The 18,917-nt window shown below is 36.4% G+C and overlaps 1 protein-coding gene across 9 annotated transcripts in view; it reads left to right on the top strand.

The window, feature by feature from the left end:
* LOC104912367 (putative oxidoreductase ZK1290.5) overlaps positions 1 to 18,917 on the top strand; it is a 46,254-nt gene that overhangs the window by 14,569 nt on the left and 12,768 nt on the right. For all 9 annotated transcript variants that reach the window (XR_014885167.1, XR_014885166.1, XR_014885163.1 and 6 more), the window contains exons 3-4: positions 1,425 to 1,526; positions 14,446 to 14,537. Coding sequence is in view for 3 of the 9 variants with exons in the window: in XM_085231406.1 (XP_085087532.1) it covers positions 1,425 to 1,526; positions 14,446 to 14,537 (194 nt within the window). In the remaining 6 variants the exon portion in view is untranslated. The remainder of the gene's footprint in view (positions 1 to 1,424; positions 1,527 to 14,445; positions 14,538 to 18,917) is intronic.

The following is an 18,917-nucleotide window of genomic DNA, read 5'->3' as shown; positions in this document are numbered from 1 at the left end:
TTTGAATAGAATCATAGACTTAAATTTCTGTGGCCTTTAAATGTGACAAGTCCCTTTCCTTCTGAATTAATAGAAACTGTGTTGGTTGTAGGTGCCACAACCACTAAAAAGTCAAAAACCGCTCTGTTTTAAATGTGTGAAAGCTGTTCTCATATGAAGGTTAGTTTTCCTGCAGCTGTGTTTTGACATTTGAACTTTAGGCCCTCATTTAATACTGCACCACCATAACTTGATTGTCTGTAAAGCATGCTTTAAAAAGCTGATAAATACAGCAATCGATTGTGATTTTCTTAAGAGCATCCTGATACCGTGAATCATCACTTACAATTTTGAGTTAGGATTATTAAGAATATGATTGTAAGAGACCTCAGAGTATTTCTTTATCCCTCTACAACAAAGCAAAATCTATGTCCGTGTCATTCTCAGCAGATAAAAAATGTAGTCTGTTCTTAAAAACGGCCACTGATAGCTATGCAATTCTTGATTAATGAAATATTAAGCTGTTTTGATTATTATTATAAACTAATTTCTTGCCTCTGAAATTAGAATGTTTGTGTTCTTGTAATCCCCTGGGGGAAGAAATACCTTCAGCAAAAGAAAATGTGTGGGTGCAGGTGTGAATGTGTGTATGAATGAAGGTGAAATAATAGAGTTTGGTTTGTGATGTGCTTGTTGTTCTTAGCACTCCAGAAGTGTTATGGAAAGTTTTCTGACATGCATTGGAGGTACACAGATCCTCGTTTAAAATAGCTATGCTTAATTTACTCAAATACAGTGGCAGATCTTCTGCTTATTGCTATATTCTGCTATTCTTCCACGTCTAACTGTGCTGTGGTGGTTAGTGCATGACTGGCAGAAAGACTATTTTACGCTGTGTATCAGAGATAAGGTACCATTTCCCCACTTCAACGAACTCAGACGTGCTGTATTTTGTGATCTAGTAGATGCTTTCTAGTCCTAAATGTGTATGTTTCTAATTCCAAAGTATTTTTTATTGTAAAAAAAAAAAAAAAGCCTAAATTACAATAAGCATCATAGGATGATGCCAACATTGTGTGCTAAGCATTTACCTTCTCTGAACTTCAAGACTGGTAGCACTGCAGTGGTAGTCAAGTCTTAATTAACTAGTGACCAAAAGCCCTTTAATTTAAATGGGACCTGTTGTATGTTGAAAGCTTATACTAACGTGACCATGGAATTCTGGTTACAGTGACCTAAGCCTGAAGCAAAAGTGCGACTTCGGCCACCTTTACTTACTAATAAATTCTTATAGGATTTAATTAATTAAAACTGAGTGGATGTATTTAGTAATGATCATGGAGTTGTGTTTCGATAATAGTATGTTAGGAGCCTCTGTGGAGGGAACGTGCTGCTTCGTGTGATTTGACATTTTTTTGTAGACTTCGATACCGTTTCTTTTCCAGATCTTTATTTGATACACTGGCCTGATACTCATGTTCCAGGTAAAAGCAATCAGGAGGTTCGAGCTGAAACCTGGAGAGCAATGGAGGAGCTTTATGAGAAAGGTAATGTAATAATTAAAAACTTGTCTTTGCAGAAGGAATTACGATGCGTTTTGGCTTTGGAAAATCTATAATGAAAGGTGTTTAAAAAAAAAAAATCATTTGAGCTGTGTGCTCATATTTGGATGATATTTGAGCCTCTTTGAAAATTGCATCATTAGCGTTCTGATAAACTAAGAGAGTTTTATGTTGCTTTTAAGTAATATGATTCCAGGTTTTGCCTGTGAGATTAATGATGTGCATACTTCCTTGAAAAATTCTACAGATTATGATGAAATGTATATGTTACAGCAGAATGTGTTTGTAGTAGCTTCCTCTGTTGTCAGTATAAATCGCACTACCAAGTTTTATTTTGTTTTGATCTTTTAAAATTTATTTTAGGATGTCATTTTCCACTTTATCTTGTACTATGCTACTTTATAGGACTACTTGTGTTTCAGAAAATGTCAACAAAACAAGCTGGATAGGTAGGAACAAATATTAAACTGTAAATTCTTTGATTTTAACTTTTTCAAAAACTTTCAGAGGAGGGAGCTATTCTCTCAGGTTGAGGTTTCTGTCAATATGGTTTTTTTTGGTGCACGGTAATCTTCTGTTTATGTTCATATCAGTAGGAAGAGTAGGCTGCCCCAAGCAAAATTTATCATGTAGGTTTGAGGGGAGGATTTTGCTCCTGAAGTATGAACAGTATTTTTAGAAACAATGTAAAAGAAGGTCCTGTCATGCACTTCTTAGGCAATGTGATCCCACTGTGTTTGGATCTTCAAAGAATTTATGTGGACTGTGAGAAGAAGGTTTGTCTATTTGCCAGCTATACTGAAACAGTGATTGTAGCAATAGAGTGCTGCCCATACAGCCTGCAATGGCATGCTGTATGTCTTTTATCAGTTTTATCTGAGTAATAAACAAACCCACTTTTTGCACTTCTACCCTTGAAGTGTTTTTGGTTTGCGTTTGGAAGCACAGAAGTAAATAATCTTTGATACATCTTTGGTTTCTGCTTTTTATATTAAGCATAGGGAAGTTGCAAAAAGTACTTTTTTGCTGTGTAAGGGATTACAACATTTAGTTTTGAAAGAAATACTGCACCAACCACCAACCTCATGTTTGAAGGCATTTTAAGTCCAAAGATGGATTGGATCATTCAGCAAGCTATTTTGTTTTTCCACTGCTTTCTGATGGGTGTTTAGGCTAACACTTATCATTTGTGCCTGGGTATGCCATCGTGATTTGCTGCAACTAAGTTACATTTTCACTTGCTGTTATTATTCCTATCCTGATGTGTTTATTCTGCTTTTGCTTATATTTGTGATGTTTTTATTTCATGTCTTTTGTATTTCAATGCAAAAGATTTTGAGCTATTCAGTGATCTTCAGTGAGACAATGGAAACACTGAATTCTTTTTTATTTTTTGTTCCTATGCATGGTATCTCTTCATAGATACTGAGGTTGTATTTATTTATTTATTTTGCAGTTACGTTTCTTTGTCACTTTGCACTACCGTTTTCTTAATTTAAGCATTCTGTAGGCTCATGATTCACTGTTTAGCCTAAGTATTCCAGCTCTGGTGGTCTACTTTACCCTAGGTGAATTTACCCTCACCTGTAGATGATTTGTTAGTCTGATTGAATCAAGTGCCTTTGAACATTAGCCTACACAGTTCTGTTTTAAGGGGTGCAGACTCTGCATGTTTGACCATAACCAGAAACTATTACTGAAATGATATGCAAAAGTTAACCACTCTGGAGATGGAAATGCAATGATTCCTGAGGAAAATGTTAAATAATTTGTTTGCATGGTTAACCACTAGACTTTCAGCTGAAGATTGAATGATTACTGCATATTTTTGTGACTTGCTATGTGTTATGTGAGTAACGTGTTAGCCTCAGTACAAATTGAATATATGACTTGGTCAAAATCCTTACTTGAGGGGAAAAAAAGAGTTTTAGGCTAAAGGGTGAGTTTTTCATTTTCACTGAATGCAGCTTTGGTGCAAGTAGTCACTGGTTCCTGTTCACAATACTGTTTTTTTAGGACATGCTTACTGGGGCCTAGCTTGAAGCAAAGCAACAGTAGAAAATAAAAACTTCAGGTTTAAGGATTGTCTGTTTAAAAATGAATAATATTTCTCAATCCATTCATGAAGAAAAGATTGAAGTTATTCAACTTGCTTCTGGGTTTAGCAACTAGCTGTATCCACACTGAGGAGTTTCTGAAAATGCAATGACATTAAACATAATTCTCTGTGGAAAAGCTGGTTTGTTTTATGGGATTAACAATGCATATCTGCAAGAGACTGGTAAGATGATAAAAAATCTCAATATTGACCAAAGTCTTTGGTCCAGCTGAGGTAACAAGATTTTTCTTTAATGACTTCTTTGTATTCACAGATACTTTGATTGGAGATATTTGAAAATCTCATTCTTTCAACCTCTATTTAAGTCCTGGCTGATGTTTATTCTACAAAATTCCACTTACCTGAGGCAAACAAGATTTTAAAGTAATGTAAATTATTAATAGTCTTTTATTATATCACCCTAGCAGGCAGGTAAATAAGTTATTAGTACTTGAGTCTGTAAAAGTCCTTGCAGGTTGGGTGGTTGTTTTTTTTTTTTTTTTTTTTTTTTTTTTTTTTTTGAGTTACAATACATTTTATATTAGTCACAATGGTCAAATGCATTTAGGTTTATAGATATGAGTTTTTTTAGGTTGTGTAAGCAAAGATGGATTCTACCATGTTCATTTTCATTCAGTCACTGAGTAGCAGCTGAAACCCAGGGCAACAGAACTTGTAGGCATTTTGGACCGAAATACTTTCTCAGCCAGTTTAGGAGAGAGTACGATTCTTGAGTCTGTGCATCTCTCTGGGTCAGCATGTGCTAAAACCCAGTCCTCAGGTGAAAAAGATCTCTGTGTGATAGGTTAAAAAAAATCTAAAATATTTTTCAGTATTACTGGAATAAATATTTTAGGGAGCAGAAAACTTGAATGAAAAGTTGAGCAAAACTCCTCAGATTAGAACAAGCCCAACTTCAGAAAATTTCCAAATACTTCTGGCTGAAGAAGAAATAACAGGTTTGTTGTTATTTGAAAGCAGTGTGTGCAAATGAAAACTGCTACATGTGCTTTCACTGAAACATGTAGGCATCCTTAACTTTACTTTTTCATAATATTTCAGTGCCTTGTAGTGCTTTCTCTGTGTTCTCTTAAGGAAAGTTTGAGGTTTATCTGTAACATCAGAAGCTTCTAATAACGAGAAAGCAATGGGTATGGGTGACAGAAGAGCGAGATCTCCTTTGCTTTCTGCCAGAAATCCCCACTGTGGCTTAACATTTCATCAAAAGTAATTGATGGTTAACATTCCTGAAAAAGAATCACCTGTCCTGATTTGATTTTAACTGGAAATAGGAACAACTTAAAATAGGAAAGAATCTGAATATTGTTTGTCAGTATTTGTCTTGTTGCGCTTTCTAGCTAGTTGGTTACCATACTGCAGTTTTGGGAAGTGCTCCTTGAATTCAGCATTCTGGCAAATTTTTGCAAGCTAAATGGAGCCCGGTTGCTGCCTCAGGGCTGGGGTATCAGAGGCACACTTGGAAGAAAGTGTTGACTGCTCTCTCCATTGTGCTTGAATCCAGTGTCCAACGTCCTAATGCAACTGAGCAATTGTCTTACAATCTCACTTCAGGGTAAATAACTTCCTAGAGTCCCAGGTGATTTTCGTGAGGTTTTTGTAAGGAGACTACGACAGATGCAAGTTTTACCAACTTCAGGTTTTTAAGTCCCTCTGGGTTGAGTGTGAAACGTGGTCAATCCTGTGTTGTGTTGTTTGTTTTGTTTGTTTGTCTGAGCTATAGAGTCTGTGCCAGACCAGACATTGCTCATTTTCTCCTGACTAAATCCTTCAGTATGTTTCTTAGAGTCTGTTAATGGTCCTAATGGCATCTCTCCCTTGTTATCCTATATTTTATACATTTCTTCTCTCTAGCATTTCTTCCCTACAAACAAGGCAAGGTTATGCTTTTAGTTTGCTATATATTTTGTAAATATTATGTTGTATAACAAGATTTGGTGATTAAATTTGCTGTTTTCCCACAATAACCTAGGGAAGGATGTGCTCCAGTCCTGATCAGTAAAAGTGAGTACGTTTTGGATAACGTACAAACAAACGGATAGCTTTTTTTTCATTCTTTATCAAGAACCAAAATTTATTAATTGTAGATACATTTCCCTAAACCATATGTTAGTCATTATGTTAATGAGTTATAATAGTGCCTGATTCATGAGGTATTCACGTTCAGGTTAAGAATTGTGCTGTGAGAATTGTGCTGTCCCTTGGTGTAAGTAGTAGCTTAGTAGTAACTTTAGAGTAAGTAGGGGTTGGAACTCTGCACCTGAGCTTGTTAATCCTGAGAAGTGGTAGCAAGTTCCACTGAACAATTGTTGCAGCTACTTTATTCTGACAATTAGAAACAATTGATTGTGGGATAATACTTATCATTTTATTTACTTTTTTTTTTTTTTTTTGAATTGCTGTGTGTATCTGATGGTACAGAATAAAGGCTCTACCAGTGCTAAATAGATTCATTTAAAAATAGTGATAAGACCAAACTGCTAGCAGTTTATTCACATTAGGAAAGATCTTGCTATTAAAATGGATTTCTACTAACAGAGGATTAAGTACTCTATAACTTGAATGTCAAGAATTACTTTATTCCAATGCTATTAAGCCTGGAAATGTAACATATTATTAATATATATTTTATCTGTACATATGTTTTAAGAATGGTGATTTGTTAATTTGCTCCAGTTTGATTGTAGGAGTTTCACAGGAGGCAGTCAACTGTCATTGTATGTCATAATGTCACTGAGAATAATCAAGTCTGTATGTGTTGTTTGGTACTGAGAGGCAGAGAATTCTAGACATGTCTTTGTTCAACAGAACTCATAGATCTTTTCTTTGAAGACCGATGGGGTAGCAGTGCTGAGGAAAAATGCAGAATAAAACCTTATTTTGGTCAGTGAGACATTTGTGTGTAATAACTGGGTCTTCCTGTTGTAACAGCTGAAGTCAGCTAGGATTCTTGTAATGACAAGGCTATGGTTTGAGTTTTTGTGGTCTCATACATTATCATTTTGTGGAATTATCCTCTCTGATTCCTGAGGACAGAGGCCAGACTGCCTACAGAATCCATTCCAAGATACATACATTGAGTCAAACATTCCCTTGACAACTGCAGCATTCCTGTATAGGCATCATTTGTCTGCCAGTAGATGAAAGCATTGTGGGCAAACTGCTTTGACATCATGAATAGTCATTATGTATGCTCACTGGTAATTGGTCTGTTTCTAGCAAAATAATCCCTTCCATATGCAGTGTCTTTAATGACCTTGAGTTTGGCATTGTGGTTAGCCCATCATCTTGAAAACTTTTCATACACACATGCACATGATTACTTGTCCCTCCATCTAAAAATACTGGGAAGAATGTGGATCTCTGGCTAGTTTTTGACTGTAATTGGGAATGCCATTTTTCTAAAAGTTGATTTTTCCTTATCTGCATAGTTTAAGCAGTGAAGCTTTTGCTTACTGAGATATTCATGCTTGCATCAGAAATTCCTTAATGTTCTAATGCATCTGCGACAGATACTCTTGAAAATAATTATTCTGTTAATTTGTTAGTTTTAGTAGTATTTGCGTATGATTTTAAGAAAGTGCCATAAAGTAGCAGAAATTGTTTAGCCTAGCATTGAAGTGTAACTGAGAAAAAAGTTGTTCTACGTAATTCCAAGTGAGAGAAGAAATCTAGTCATTCTTAATAATGTTCATGTCCTTTTCCTTTCTGGGCACAGACCGGTGCAGTCTTCATTTTTTCCTTCTCCATTATCTATCAGTTCTTAAAGGTATGGGTAGGAGGTAAGTAAGCCAAATACATTTTTGTGTAGGTGGCACAGATTTCTAGTACATTCCTAGATGGTATTCTGCTTTTATTTTACTGAAAAATAATTTTATATCTATGTTGATATCATCTTATGTTGAACAACTCATGTGCAACTTATGTTCTGGTTCAACAAATACTTATTTTACAAATGTTCATGCTGGTAGAAATCATGTGGAAGGACATGTATGTGCAAATTGCATTAAAGTTTTTATTAAGTAAATTATTTACTTAGCAAGACGTCTATTTCACACTATGAACTGCATTCTCTTTACACAGATAAAGATGTCTCTGGGCTTGTTGTTATCTGAAACAGTTCAGAAATGTGTTTTCATGGTTTGAAGGTGGTTGCCGTTGGTGAGGATGTTGGTCGCACCACACCCTGTTGATCAGATAAGACTGCAATAAAAGACGTATAGAAAAAGAAATGACAACACATTTTTATGTTGAAAATCCCAAAGAAGTCTTCATAACATGCAGCATTTTAATAAGAAATTGCCATTGAATCAGGCATTTTGGTGGAGATGTGAAAGCAGGAACAAATCTAAATTTGCACAAATGTCTACTCCCTTTTGTTATATTTTGCTCTTCTTAGTAACAAGCTTCATGTGCAATTCTAAGTGCAAAAATAAGCTCTCAGACTTCTGTTTCATGATTTATTGCAATGTGTTATTTGTATTTTTTTCTACTAGCACATTAAGCCTATTTTTGATAAATTTAGGGTGAATCTTTTTATTTAGCTTACTGAAAGAAAATGTATATGTTTATATACATTCCATGTGCATATACACAGAAGTGCATAGAGGTTCCCACCTGAACACAAGAAGCCTTGGGAAATACATTTCAGTGGAAATTCCTTATCCAAAAGATCATTTTGTCTCAAGAAGTAATGTACATTATTTGGGGAAAAGGTATTGCTTGTATCCCAGTTTAGGAAACTGTGCCTTCATAGCCACAGGGAGGACAACCTATTTCGAATTTATGTTGTGCTCATGCTACTTTCAGAGTGCTCATTTTAAGAGTGTGCATAGTGTGATTGCCATTATGTATTCAGCTGAGTTGCTGGTAATTCTGATCACATCTTCACAGCCTAGTGTATGGTGACAATATTGCCTTAAGGGGTTGTTTCTGTACCAAGTTGCTTTTACAGCTCTGTCTGCCCATCTGTTCACGAGCAGCTGCTTTTAACAGATGCTTCGAAATGCTCTCAATATAAAAACATATTTTCAGGCTTTTTTAAAGCTGTGTTCTAGTCGCAGTATGATCTTGCTTAAAACTGGCACAAGAGAGGGAAATATACATCAAAGGAATTGATTCAGTTTTGAAGACAATCAGACAGCCTTTGGCAGCATTTTTTAATGTAAGTTGTTGTGTGACGGAATTCAAGAAAAAAACATGTCAGTGTAACTAAGATGATGTTGCACTGAAGTGATGAGGATGAGCAGCCCAGAGTTGGAGACTGAAAATGCATTTAGCTCGTATTGCTGCATTATGCCACTTAATAACAACTGAACTGTTGTGTAAACAAAATGTTCATAATTACTTTTCAGTCGCAGGAACTGGAATTTGACTTTTGTTTGTTTCCTCTCAATTTATCGTGATTCAGAGGTGATCTGCAGGATGGAGTTGTAGTAGCAGGCAAGTTGCTTCAAGGCTGGTAATGCTCCTGTACTGTTGTGATGGATAGGAAATGGGTCTTCTCATCGCTTTTGCCACAATCTTCCTGTATGCAATTAGGCCAGCCTTTGGTGTCTGTCTGTGAAACGGGAGCAAGGCTTGTATCACAGATTTAGAACTTAATTCTGACTGGATCTGTTTAAAACTCACCTATGCTGTTTGTGAAGGCTTTGGCCTGCACCCTGCTTGTGGGACACACTCAGCCTGCAGCACTGCTTTAGCAAGCTGTGCTGAAATCTGTGCTTTATGGTTTCTGTAAGGAATGCTGTTTGCCTACGGAGGAATTCTTAACCTATATATCACAGAGACTGTGGGCTTTTCCAACCTGCGTAACCTCCTGTAATAAAGATACAGTTGCTACAGTTGACCTCTTGTGAAAAGTGGATCTTTGTGCTTTTATTCTGTGGCTTGAACAGGACGTGTAACAGAACAGGCACTGTTCGTGCTGTGGGAATTCTCCCTTGCTCTCACTGGTGTAGGGAGCAGGGAGGGGGAGGAAAATTGGCTCTGCAGATCCAGTATCCAATTTTGTCCTTTAAAGAACCCTTTTGACCTCAACTTTGTACAGCTATTGTTACAGAGAGTATTTAGAGGTTTGATAATTGTTCTTGGGAAAGATAGGGCTAACTATTGCATTAAAACAGTGTTGTGATGCCAGACTGTGTATTCATACTTCATTGCTACAAGGCTAGCAGAATCACAGAATCATAGGGGCTGGAAGGGACCTTTGGAGATCGAGTCCAGCCCCCTTGCAAAGGCTATATAGGAAGGCATTCAGGAGTGTCTTGAATGTCTCTAGAGAAGGAGAGTCCACAACCTCCCTGGGCAGCCTATTCCAGTGCTCTGTCACCCTCACTGTGAAGAAGTTCCTTTGCGTATTGGTGTGGAACTTGCTGTGCTCCAGCAGCAGTGTCCATAGAACTCCGATGATGTTACATTAAGTAAAAGACAAAATATCCAGTCACTTTCTAGGTTGCCTTTAAGAATGCTTTATGCTTAACACAACTACTTGTGAACCACCACTCTAATAGAAAGACTGGGAGTAACACTGTGGTAAAATTACCTGTATGGTGGAGGCCAAGTTTATTATGTGCACGATGGAAAAGATATTACTTCTCTTCCTTCCGATATGTTTTCTAATGTGTCTTTCAGAGTCTCGTGGTAATTATGCAAACTGGCTGAAAATTTTTGTTCTACCGTTGTGCACTGGTCAGTCAATTTTTAGCAGTTGTAGAAGCATCATCATTGCTTTGAAGTCTCTGCAGAGTCACAGAGCAGGGCAAAGCCTCACTAAGCCTTACAAGCTAACGGAGATTTGCAAACTTGTTGCTTATTGCACCTCACAGTTTGTCAAAATCTTCTTCCAATGGACTAAACCACTCATTGCCCCAAAAGCAGGTGAAGAGGATACTTTCTCTCCCTGAATCAAAGCTCTATCACTTTCTAAATAAGGCAGTGTATCTTTTAGAAAGATACTTTCTAGAGAGGATTGCAGCTAGTGCATTGTAAGCTTTTATCCCAGAAGAGTGAACTTTTGGGCAAATTAAATTAAACAAGTTGAACTTCCAAACAATCTGCTGACTGAAATGGTATTTCAACACAATGCCTGCTTAGAAGATGTACTTGTTTTGCCCAATTTCAGGAGCATTGTAATGCTTTTGAGACCTGTGACACAAACTGTTATTGGTCTCCACTTTCAGCAAAACTGAATGTATTGGTGCACATGTGCAAATATTTTCATATATGCAAGTGTGCATTTACACTTAATTCTCTAGTAAACTAACCCATTTTTCACCTTTTCTTGTTCGCACAAAGGTGACCTAATACAAATTCTACTCTACAAATTTTGTAGTGTACTCATAAAAATCTTTACATCTTAAAGGCTTAGCTGATATAAATACATTCTGGTCCTTCTTGCTTTCTTCGCTATGTGTTACCATCACCTTGTTCCTGTCAGGGAAAGGCTGAGATGAGAGAGAACCTTCTACACTACTTGAATGTTCCCATAAGTGAGAGCAGTCTTCCGCTGCTTCTTCCAAACCTTAGCATACTGTGCATTTTGCAAAGCACAATAATTACACACAAAGAAATCTGTTACCTGTTCTTAAATATTTTGAGATACTGAAAGAACTCTTACATACAACTGAGTTTCTCAGGATGTATTATTTGTTTGTTGTTACAATGCTGATGTAATCGTTTCAAGGATCTTGCTTGTTATACATCATCACAAGTGATGGGTTTAGATCTTCATTTTTGTGCCCATTGTTTTCTAGTTCTTCATTAGAATCATAAAATAATAGAATAGTTAAGGTTGGAAAAAAACACTGAGATCGTCTAGTCCGACCATCAATCCATCCCCATTTATAATAATGAATCCAGCAAGTGCCAGTGTGGAAATAATTCTCTCTATAATCTTGTTCTCTGAAGCAATCTTTCCCATATTTGGACAATTTAGGGCTAAAGTGGTAGTATTCATTCGGGTGAATGGAAAAAATTCTCTGAAGTAAAATCTGTTGCTTGTTGGTTGAAATCTGGACTTTCAATTTTTCAGGAGATTCCGTTGTTTCAAATTCATGCTTCCAGCGTGCACTGAAATAAAGTTTTTAATACAGTTGGACTTTAATCATTTTCATATTTATTTCATTTTGTAATTTAATATCAAAGTTAAAGCACTTCAGTTTTCATGTATAAGACTGTAGCCAGTCCCAAAGCAATGAAGTTGAAATGAAGAGTTCTAATTTTACCAAAACAAAATACCTATGTTTAATTGATGTGAAATGGTTCAATTGTTATCCCTTTAAAAAGGTGGTAAAGTGCTGTTTCCACAAAAACATGAAAATTCTAGTCATTTTTCTGCTCTATGGGAAAATATTCATTTTTCTTGGCAGTTTGGAATTTAGCCTTTGCAACTAAACATAGGAGAGTCTTAATATCGGTTTAAGTAAATGTAACTAAGGTTTAAAACAAAGCATAACTAATATGAAATTTCTTGATGGGAACTCTAACCAAAAACCTCCTACCAGTGAATGCAAGGAGAATATGGGACAGGCTTTAAAGTCTCCTACTCAGAGTCAGTTGGAAGCAAAACATCTTAAAAAATATTGTATAAAAAAAAAAAAGCAATGATTTTTTTTGTGGGAATGGACAAGTTTAGTAAGAGCTTTCATCTTTTATCTAAGAGATTTTTTGTTATAATTCTGCCTGAAATAAAAGCCTTATTCTTAAGGGGAAATTAACAGCATGCTTTTTTAACTCCTTAGCTTTCAACAATAGTGTATAATATTTTGGTTCACCATTGTGTTAAAAACGTAAATGTTTTTCTCACTTCTCTGTCAAAATGGTTTATTAATGTTGATGCTGCAGGCTAATTTGTCAGTAGAAATCAAAAGCTTGAGTTAGCTCCTTCTGGCAGATTACGTACAGATTATATAAATTGCTCTAATGCAGATTATAACTTTATTTTATGCGTCCTGAACAGTGTTTATTTCTGCAAGTGATAGCTGCCTAGTATTTAGTTGCTCGTGTATTTTTTCTCCTTTTTGTATTCTACAAAGGAAAAAACATTTAAAAAGCAATGGTATGTGTGCAGGTATTGCTGCTGTGCAGTCTGTCTGCTTTCACTGCTAAAATATGTGAAAACAGAGTAGTCAAATTGCCTATATTTGTATGTGGTAGTGCGAATTTTATTTTTAAGGGTTTTAACAGCATGTTTTTAATAACTAGCAGTAAACTGTAACTTTACCTATAACTTTACTTACTGTAATTGTTTTACTTAAATAATTTCGTAGGATAAGCCAAGAAAAAATTATTTATTTTGCTTAAGTAAATCCAACCTTTTGATTTTTAAAAATGCCAAGAACTCACCAGTAACTAGTGTGTTATTTTTTAATACATAAAACATGTACACATCTTCTGAATGGTTTACTAACTAACATTTAGGAATAGTTATATATTTTCCTCCAGTGTTTTCATTAACTTCATTCTGGATCAAGCAGCATTCTTCCTTTTTGTTGTATTCCTGCATTTCAGTTACATTAATTGTTGCTTTTTGTGTGTCTGTATTTGAACTTCCATATCAAGGCAACTCCATATACTTCTCAGCTGACCTCAAAACTGGGCAGTTCAAACTGCAGAATAAAGAGAATTTCAGTCCAGAAATCATTCCTTTCACATGAGGTGTCTGAAGTTAGCCAATGACTATAACTTTTGGCTTAATTCCTTTCTTTTTGTGGCTACAGATATTTGTATGCAAGAGGACATGCATAAAGACATGCTATGTGTTGTATAGAATCAGCTGGGAGCAGTGTTGGATTGGACTCCTATGTGCACACAACTTGAGGCAGACTTTCCGTCTGCAGAGTTGCAGATTGAAAGTGAATCCAGTCAGTAAATTCATTTACTAAGGAATTGAGTCTGATTAATACTCTGCAGAACTTGCATCCTAAGGAAACTGCTGCTAGCCCGGCTGCACGTGATTTCCCTGTGAGCTGTGTTTAGTGCAGAAGAGGGCCAACATGTCAAACAGTAGTCAGGTTTGAAGTGTGGTAGCAGGCCTGTACTGGGGGTTGTACTTTATCATACCTGGGGTTTGAAGGAAGATGTTAACTTCAGAACTGTCAACACTTAATTAATTCACATGCATGCACATGTGAGGTTTATTTCAAAAAAAGAAAAAAGCCTTTATAACACTCATGCCGTTGTATTTTGATTGGCACGTCAGGCTGAGAAACCTGGCTGTTCTAATTCTACTGCACATTCTACTTCCTACGCATTTTAATTTCTTGGTTCTTGATAGATATTACTTCAAGTTTTTATTCTGAGTTTTATGTAACATCTCGGTAATAAGCTAGTAGAAATAAAAGCAGGGTTATGTAGTTCATTTGAACTGTGTGTCCTTGTGTTTTGTTGCTCACACCTTATTAGTCTTCTGCAAAATGTTCCACTTTTCTTTAGTTTTGGCAGGCTGTTCAGAACACCATTTCCTTCTTTTCATTCTGGTGAGATCCAATTGTTCTTTGCTTATACTGCAGGAGCCTTTCCCAGAATTTAGCCCAGAGTTTTTATACACTGGGGAGTTTCCAGTGTGTTTAGATTATAAAATGATTTCCTAGTGTGACTGACAGAACCATGCTTTCAGATAATGCTGTCAAAGTACGTTTTGGTGGTGTTTCTCTGTGTTACGTTGCAGTGTTTTGCTGTACAGAAATGATATGTACAAATATTTTTGTCTTTTGAAAATGATATTTTTCAAGCAATCCTCCCAAGCAGAATCATCCCAAAACTTTTTTTTTCTGTTTCTCTTGTTAGGTGTGTGTAGATCAATTGGCGTAAGCAACTTCCTTATCAGTCATCTTGAGCAACTACAGGAAGATTGTGTGGTTACCCCACATGTTAATCAGGTGAGTAGAGAAATAGAAATAGATTTAGGAATCTAGTTATGGTTTTGGGTTAATAACCCACTCCTCGTCATCCTGGTGCCTGGAAGACTAAACATAACTAGCCTTAGTCCTGCAATTTCCTTTGTTTCATTTCTATACATGCATTGGAAACCACTCAGGAAGGTGATTTGAACTGGGGAAAAAAAATTCTTCATCCTTTTCGTCCTTTCATTCCCCCATGTTCTCCCAGCTACTTGTCAGTGACTGGATTTAAGGCCCAAACAAATGGTCAGTGCGTCAGTTTTTGATGATAAAGCAGTTGAGGAAAAAACATTTCAAGTAGCACTAAACATTTAGTGTCTCCAGAGTAAACAAGGTTTTGGAGATCCTGTGTTTGAATACTAAATATTTCTCAAAGCAACACTGAGGTGATCCTATATCCATGCAAGTGTGCTGGTACATTTGCTCTCTCATTAATGAGGAGATGCACTAAATTGTCACCTACATATGAGCGGACTTTCAGGACACTGTCAGCTGCTCCAACTCCTACCACTTGCTGCTAGTGAAAGTGCACTTCTGCAAACATAGAACTGGGAACTGGAATGGCTGAGGTACAGACACACGCTTTTTCCTTTTTAGCAGGTGTTGAGTTTTTTTTGGCAGGTTTTTATTGTGTGAAGTTCGAAACAGGCATAAAAAGATTGCTCAGAGTGTGACAGAACATAACGTCTCTATTTTTTGTTGATCACTAGGCAGAAGGCTACTAAGGGACAATTGTGAGTAATATAAAATGTACTTAAAAAGAAGGGAAATACTTAAGTTCAGTTATTCAAAATAAACCAGGCACCAGGTTGTGCCTGTTTAAGAATGGGTAAATTTGCCAAGGTTGAGTTGTGTCATCTTTTCAGAAATAGACCTCTTCGAACTTGACTCTGGAGCTCAACAGACATTGTTACTGTGTTAAATAAGAGTAGCTTTTCAGTGTCCCACCAAATCTCTACAAATTAAAATGTATAATTATGGTATTGTTTTGCAAATTTCCTCTTACCTACAATGTCAGCATTACCGGTCTCATTGCTAACAGAAGAGAAGTTACCTCTTGATGTATTTTTGATGGCGTCTTTTGTTTTGTGGATGAAAGAGGAGTCAAAAAGTTGAAACAGTAGTGGTTCTGAAAGATCAGTGTTGAGTGTGTGTGTCTGTGCCCATGTCTATCCCATTTCTCCCTCTGTATTCAAGTAGTCATTTTTTTTAAAGCGGTGCACAGCACTTCCAAATAAAAAATGTCTCTACTGCTGCAGCAAACTGCTCAACTTCTAACACTTTCATTATGGCATTAATTGTCAACTATCAGGTCTATGGAATCTTCAAAAGAATATTTAATACTGTTCCTTGCTCAGTGTTGGAACTTCAGTTGCTGAGTCTGATGAAGAGATCACTGAAGCACTATAGAAGCAAGTGCTATTATTAGTTCTAACTTTATTGCCCAGTATTTGTGATACCGAAGAACTTTGCTGTGTATACACACAAGATAGCCTACTCTTTCAGCGAACTTATTTCTAAATACAAAACATTTGCAAGCGATGATATTGAAATTCTAGATATTCAAAGCATGAATGAAGGAAAATCGCTTCTGTTTAGCTATTTTAAATTATCATAAAGAATTTAGGGTATTCATGCAATTCCAGCGGTTCTTATGGTATTAAAACTGAAAGTTATTTGTCTGTGAAGAGAAAGAAGTAGGAAGACAGGAGAAATGAAGTTCTGTGTTTGACTTTTGCTGTCTTTATGTGGTGGTCAGCAGTGTTTCTTTTATACCAATTGAGTTGTAAGCAATGCTACTTCTTGGTTCGTGGAAAAAAAAAACAACCCAAAAAACCAACACACTATCGTGATGTTCTTTACCAAAGTAGGAAAGACCAGCCTTTTCAAGAATAAATGCTTTCTGATATAGTAGTGAGCAAGCCGCTTTTAAATTTGCAGCCTACTACTAAAAGTACTGTCAAATGTTCTATGCTAAATATTTTGTTCTAACAGTGTAGAATGAAACAAGTTACAGGCTTGTATTCCTGGATTTGTAGTTGACCTGGCTGTGCTAAGATTGTATTTATTTTCAAGGAAAATGCTTTCTCCCCAAAGGCTCTTTGTGCCTTCAAAAATATATAATTTATTTGTACATTTAATGCAATAAATAAACTGAAACAAAATGGATCTTCTCCAAATTCTGTGTAAGGGTGCTCATCGGTTGTTTTTTTTTTTTTTTTTTTTTTTTACTTCTATGGAAGTTCAGTTAGCTGTGGTGTGACCTCAGAAACGCTTAAATATTGTTAGTGTCACTGCTGATATTAAGCCAGAGTATGTGAATTTTTACAAGGTAGACATACATTTTAGGATTTGATGCTATGATTTTCAGGCATTTGTATATAGACTGACTTGAACTGTTCCTTTATGAAGAAAACTCAATTCTGGGCTGAAATTTCACTTTTTTAAAGGAAAAATAATTTTTAGTCTATGCATTCTGCTTGAGAAGCTGGGTGGAATCCAGATGCAGGAAAAGATCCACATGAGAAGATCTGCAGTGGTGTGGAAGGAGTAAGGCTTGTGTACTGTCATATGGATCTTACTGAGAGTCTAGGTCTCTGCATCAGGATTGCTGTTAGGCTTAACTTTTCTCCCATTGCAGCATGACTGTTGTAAAAATCTGTGCTTTTTTTGCAGTGACCAAATTGCAGCTGTTAAGAGTTCAGTAATGTGATCTGCAAACTCTTCTATTAAGTATGACGGATTATACACACAAATCACTCAGGGTAGAGTGCCAGAATAGATCAAGATCTTTCTCTAAGCTACTTGATGGACATCCCTTGCCGGAGAAGTTCGATGACTGAAATAGCAAGGGTGGGGCAGGCCAGGAAGTAGGAATTATTATTTTGAGGGGAAGCACATGCTGGCCCCCCGCCCTATGTCTCCTCTGGCTCAGGATGCTGGTGCCTTGCATTCAGATGCTGCTAGAGTCTTTCAGAAAGGTTTCAAAATAAAAATAAAAATAAAAAAAAAAAACAAAAAAAACAGAAGTAATTATTTCATTTTATGCACTTGATTATTTTAGTCACACTTTTAAGAAGAAAAATACTTGCTCCTATCAGTACACAACTGAGTGTGACAAAAAACGTGACAGAATTCAGTGCGTGAAATGTGGAAGTCTCTTCAGCAAAAGGCACAAAGTAAAATGTTCCCATGCATGTTCCCGTGGTTGTTGCTGTAAAGCCTACTTGAGAAACAGGGAACATCTCAACGTACTGTCATGGTTTTAAATCTTAAGGTACAGCCTGGAACTGTGCTGCTTTGAACCCATATTAGACAAGTGACTAAATTTTGACTGCATGTGTATTAGCAATAAGTGCTGAATAACTCACCTGATGCTATAGAGATGCTTCAGGTTTTTCAGTATTTATTTGTAGAAAAAAATATGTATTTATTTAGTATTTTCAAGGCTGTACTATTTATTGCACTTAATTGCAAAGAACCTCTCTAAAAATGCTTATTTCTGTTTAAATAGCTGAGTAATACACCCTCTAGCCAGTACTTAACAAGTTTTTTATTAGATCCCAATAGTCATGGTGTGTTAATGCATTTGAAGATACTGTATATCTGTATCTAATTACCAGTGTAAAATAATACTTACCTGGGAGAGTACCTGGTGTTGCTCTAAGATGCTCAGTCTTACAGTTCAGTCGCATAAGGAACTAGAAGATAAGACTTGCTTTGGGTTTTGTTAATCAGTGTTTTGAAAGGAACTGCTTGCTCATTCTTTTTTTCCCCTCCGTTTTGCGTAATAAACGATGAGAATATTTTCTAGTCAGCTCAGCTGCAAACAAGTGACTAACTGTATGACCTAAACACCCGTCTTTTAAATATAAACACGAAATGCAAAGGCTACTTGGAGGTCAAGAAACATCAAAGGTTGAAGACATGGATGTGTCTGCTGCTTGAACCTTGTTCCTGAGTCCACCTAGTAATTTAGATCATAGCAGTGTTAGGCTGACTCAGCCCAGCCTTCCAGAGGCACGGTTTTTTCTTAGTGTATGTTGAATGACCGCCAGCCTATTGTTCTGCCTATTGTTGTCTGAAAAGACAACATGTACTAAAGATGAGAAACAGGATATGTTCATTTGTCCTTTTATGGCAGAAGAAATTTTCCAGATTCCATGTGTTAATTGTTCAGGAGAGTACTTTTCTTCAAAATGCGCAAGAATTAGATCACTGGAACAGTGGTGACAGCTGCTGAGCTAAAGCCACATCACATGATTATGTATTTTATTATTTAAAAGTCAATGCCACCCATTTTTATCTGAGTTCAGAGGAAGGTATGTTTCTTACCATGTATAAGCTGTGAAATATTTT

This window comes from Meleagris gallopavo, chromosome 10, assembly GCF_905368555.1.
Source record: "Meleagris gallopavo chromosome 10, MGAL_WU_HG_1.1, whole genome shotgun sequence".
NCBI lineage: Eukaryota > Metazoa > Chordata > Aves > Galliformes > Phasianidae > Meleagris > Meleagris gallopavo.
The sequence above is the reverse complement of the archived record's forward strand: the minus strand, read 5'-3'. Positions and strand labels throughout refer to the sequence as shown.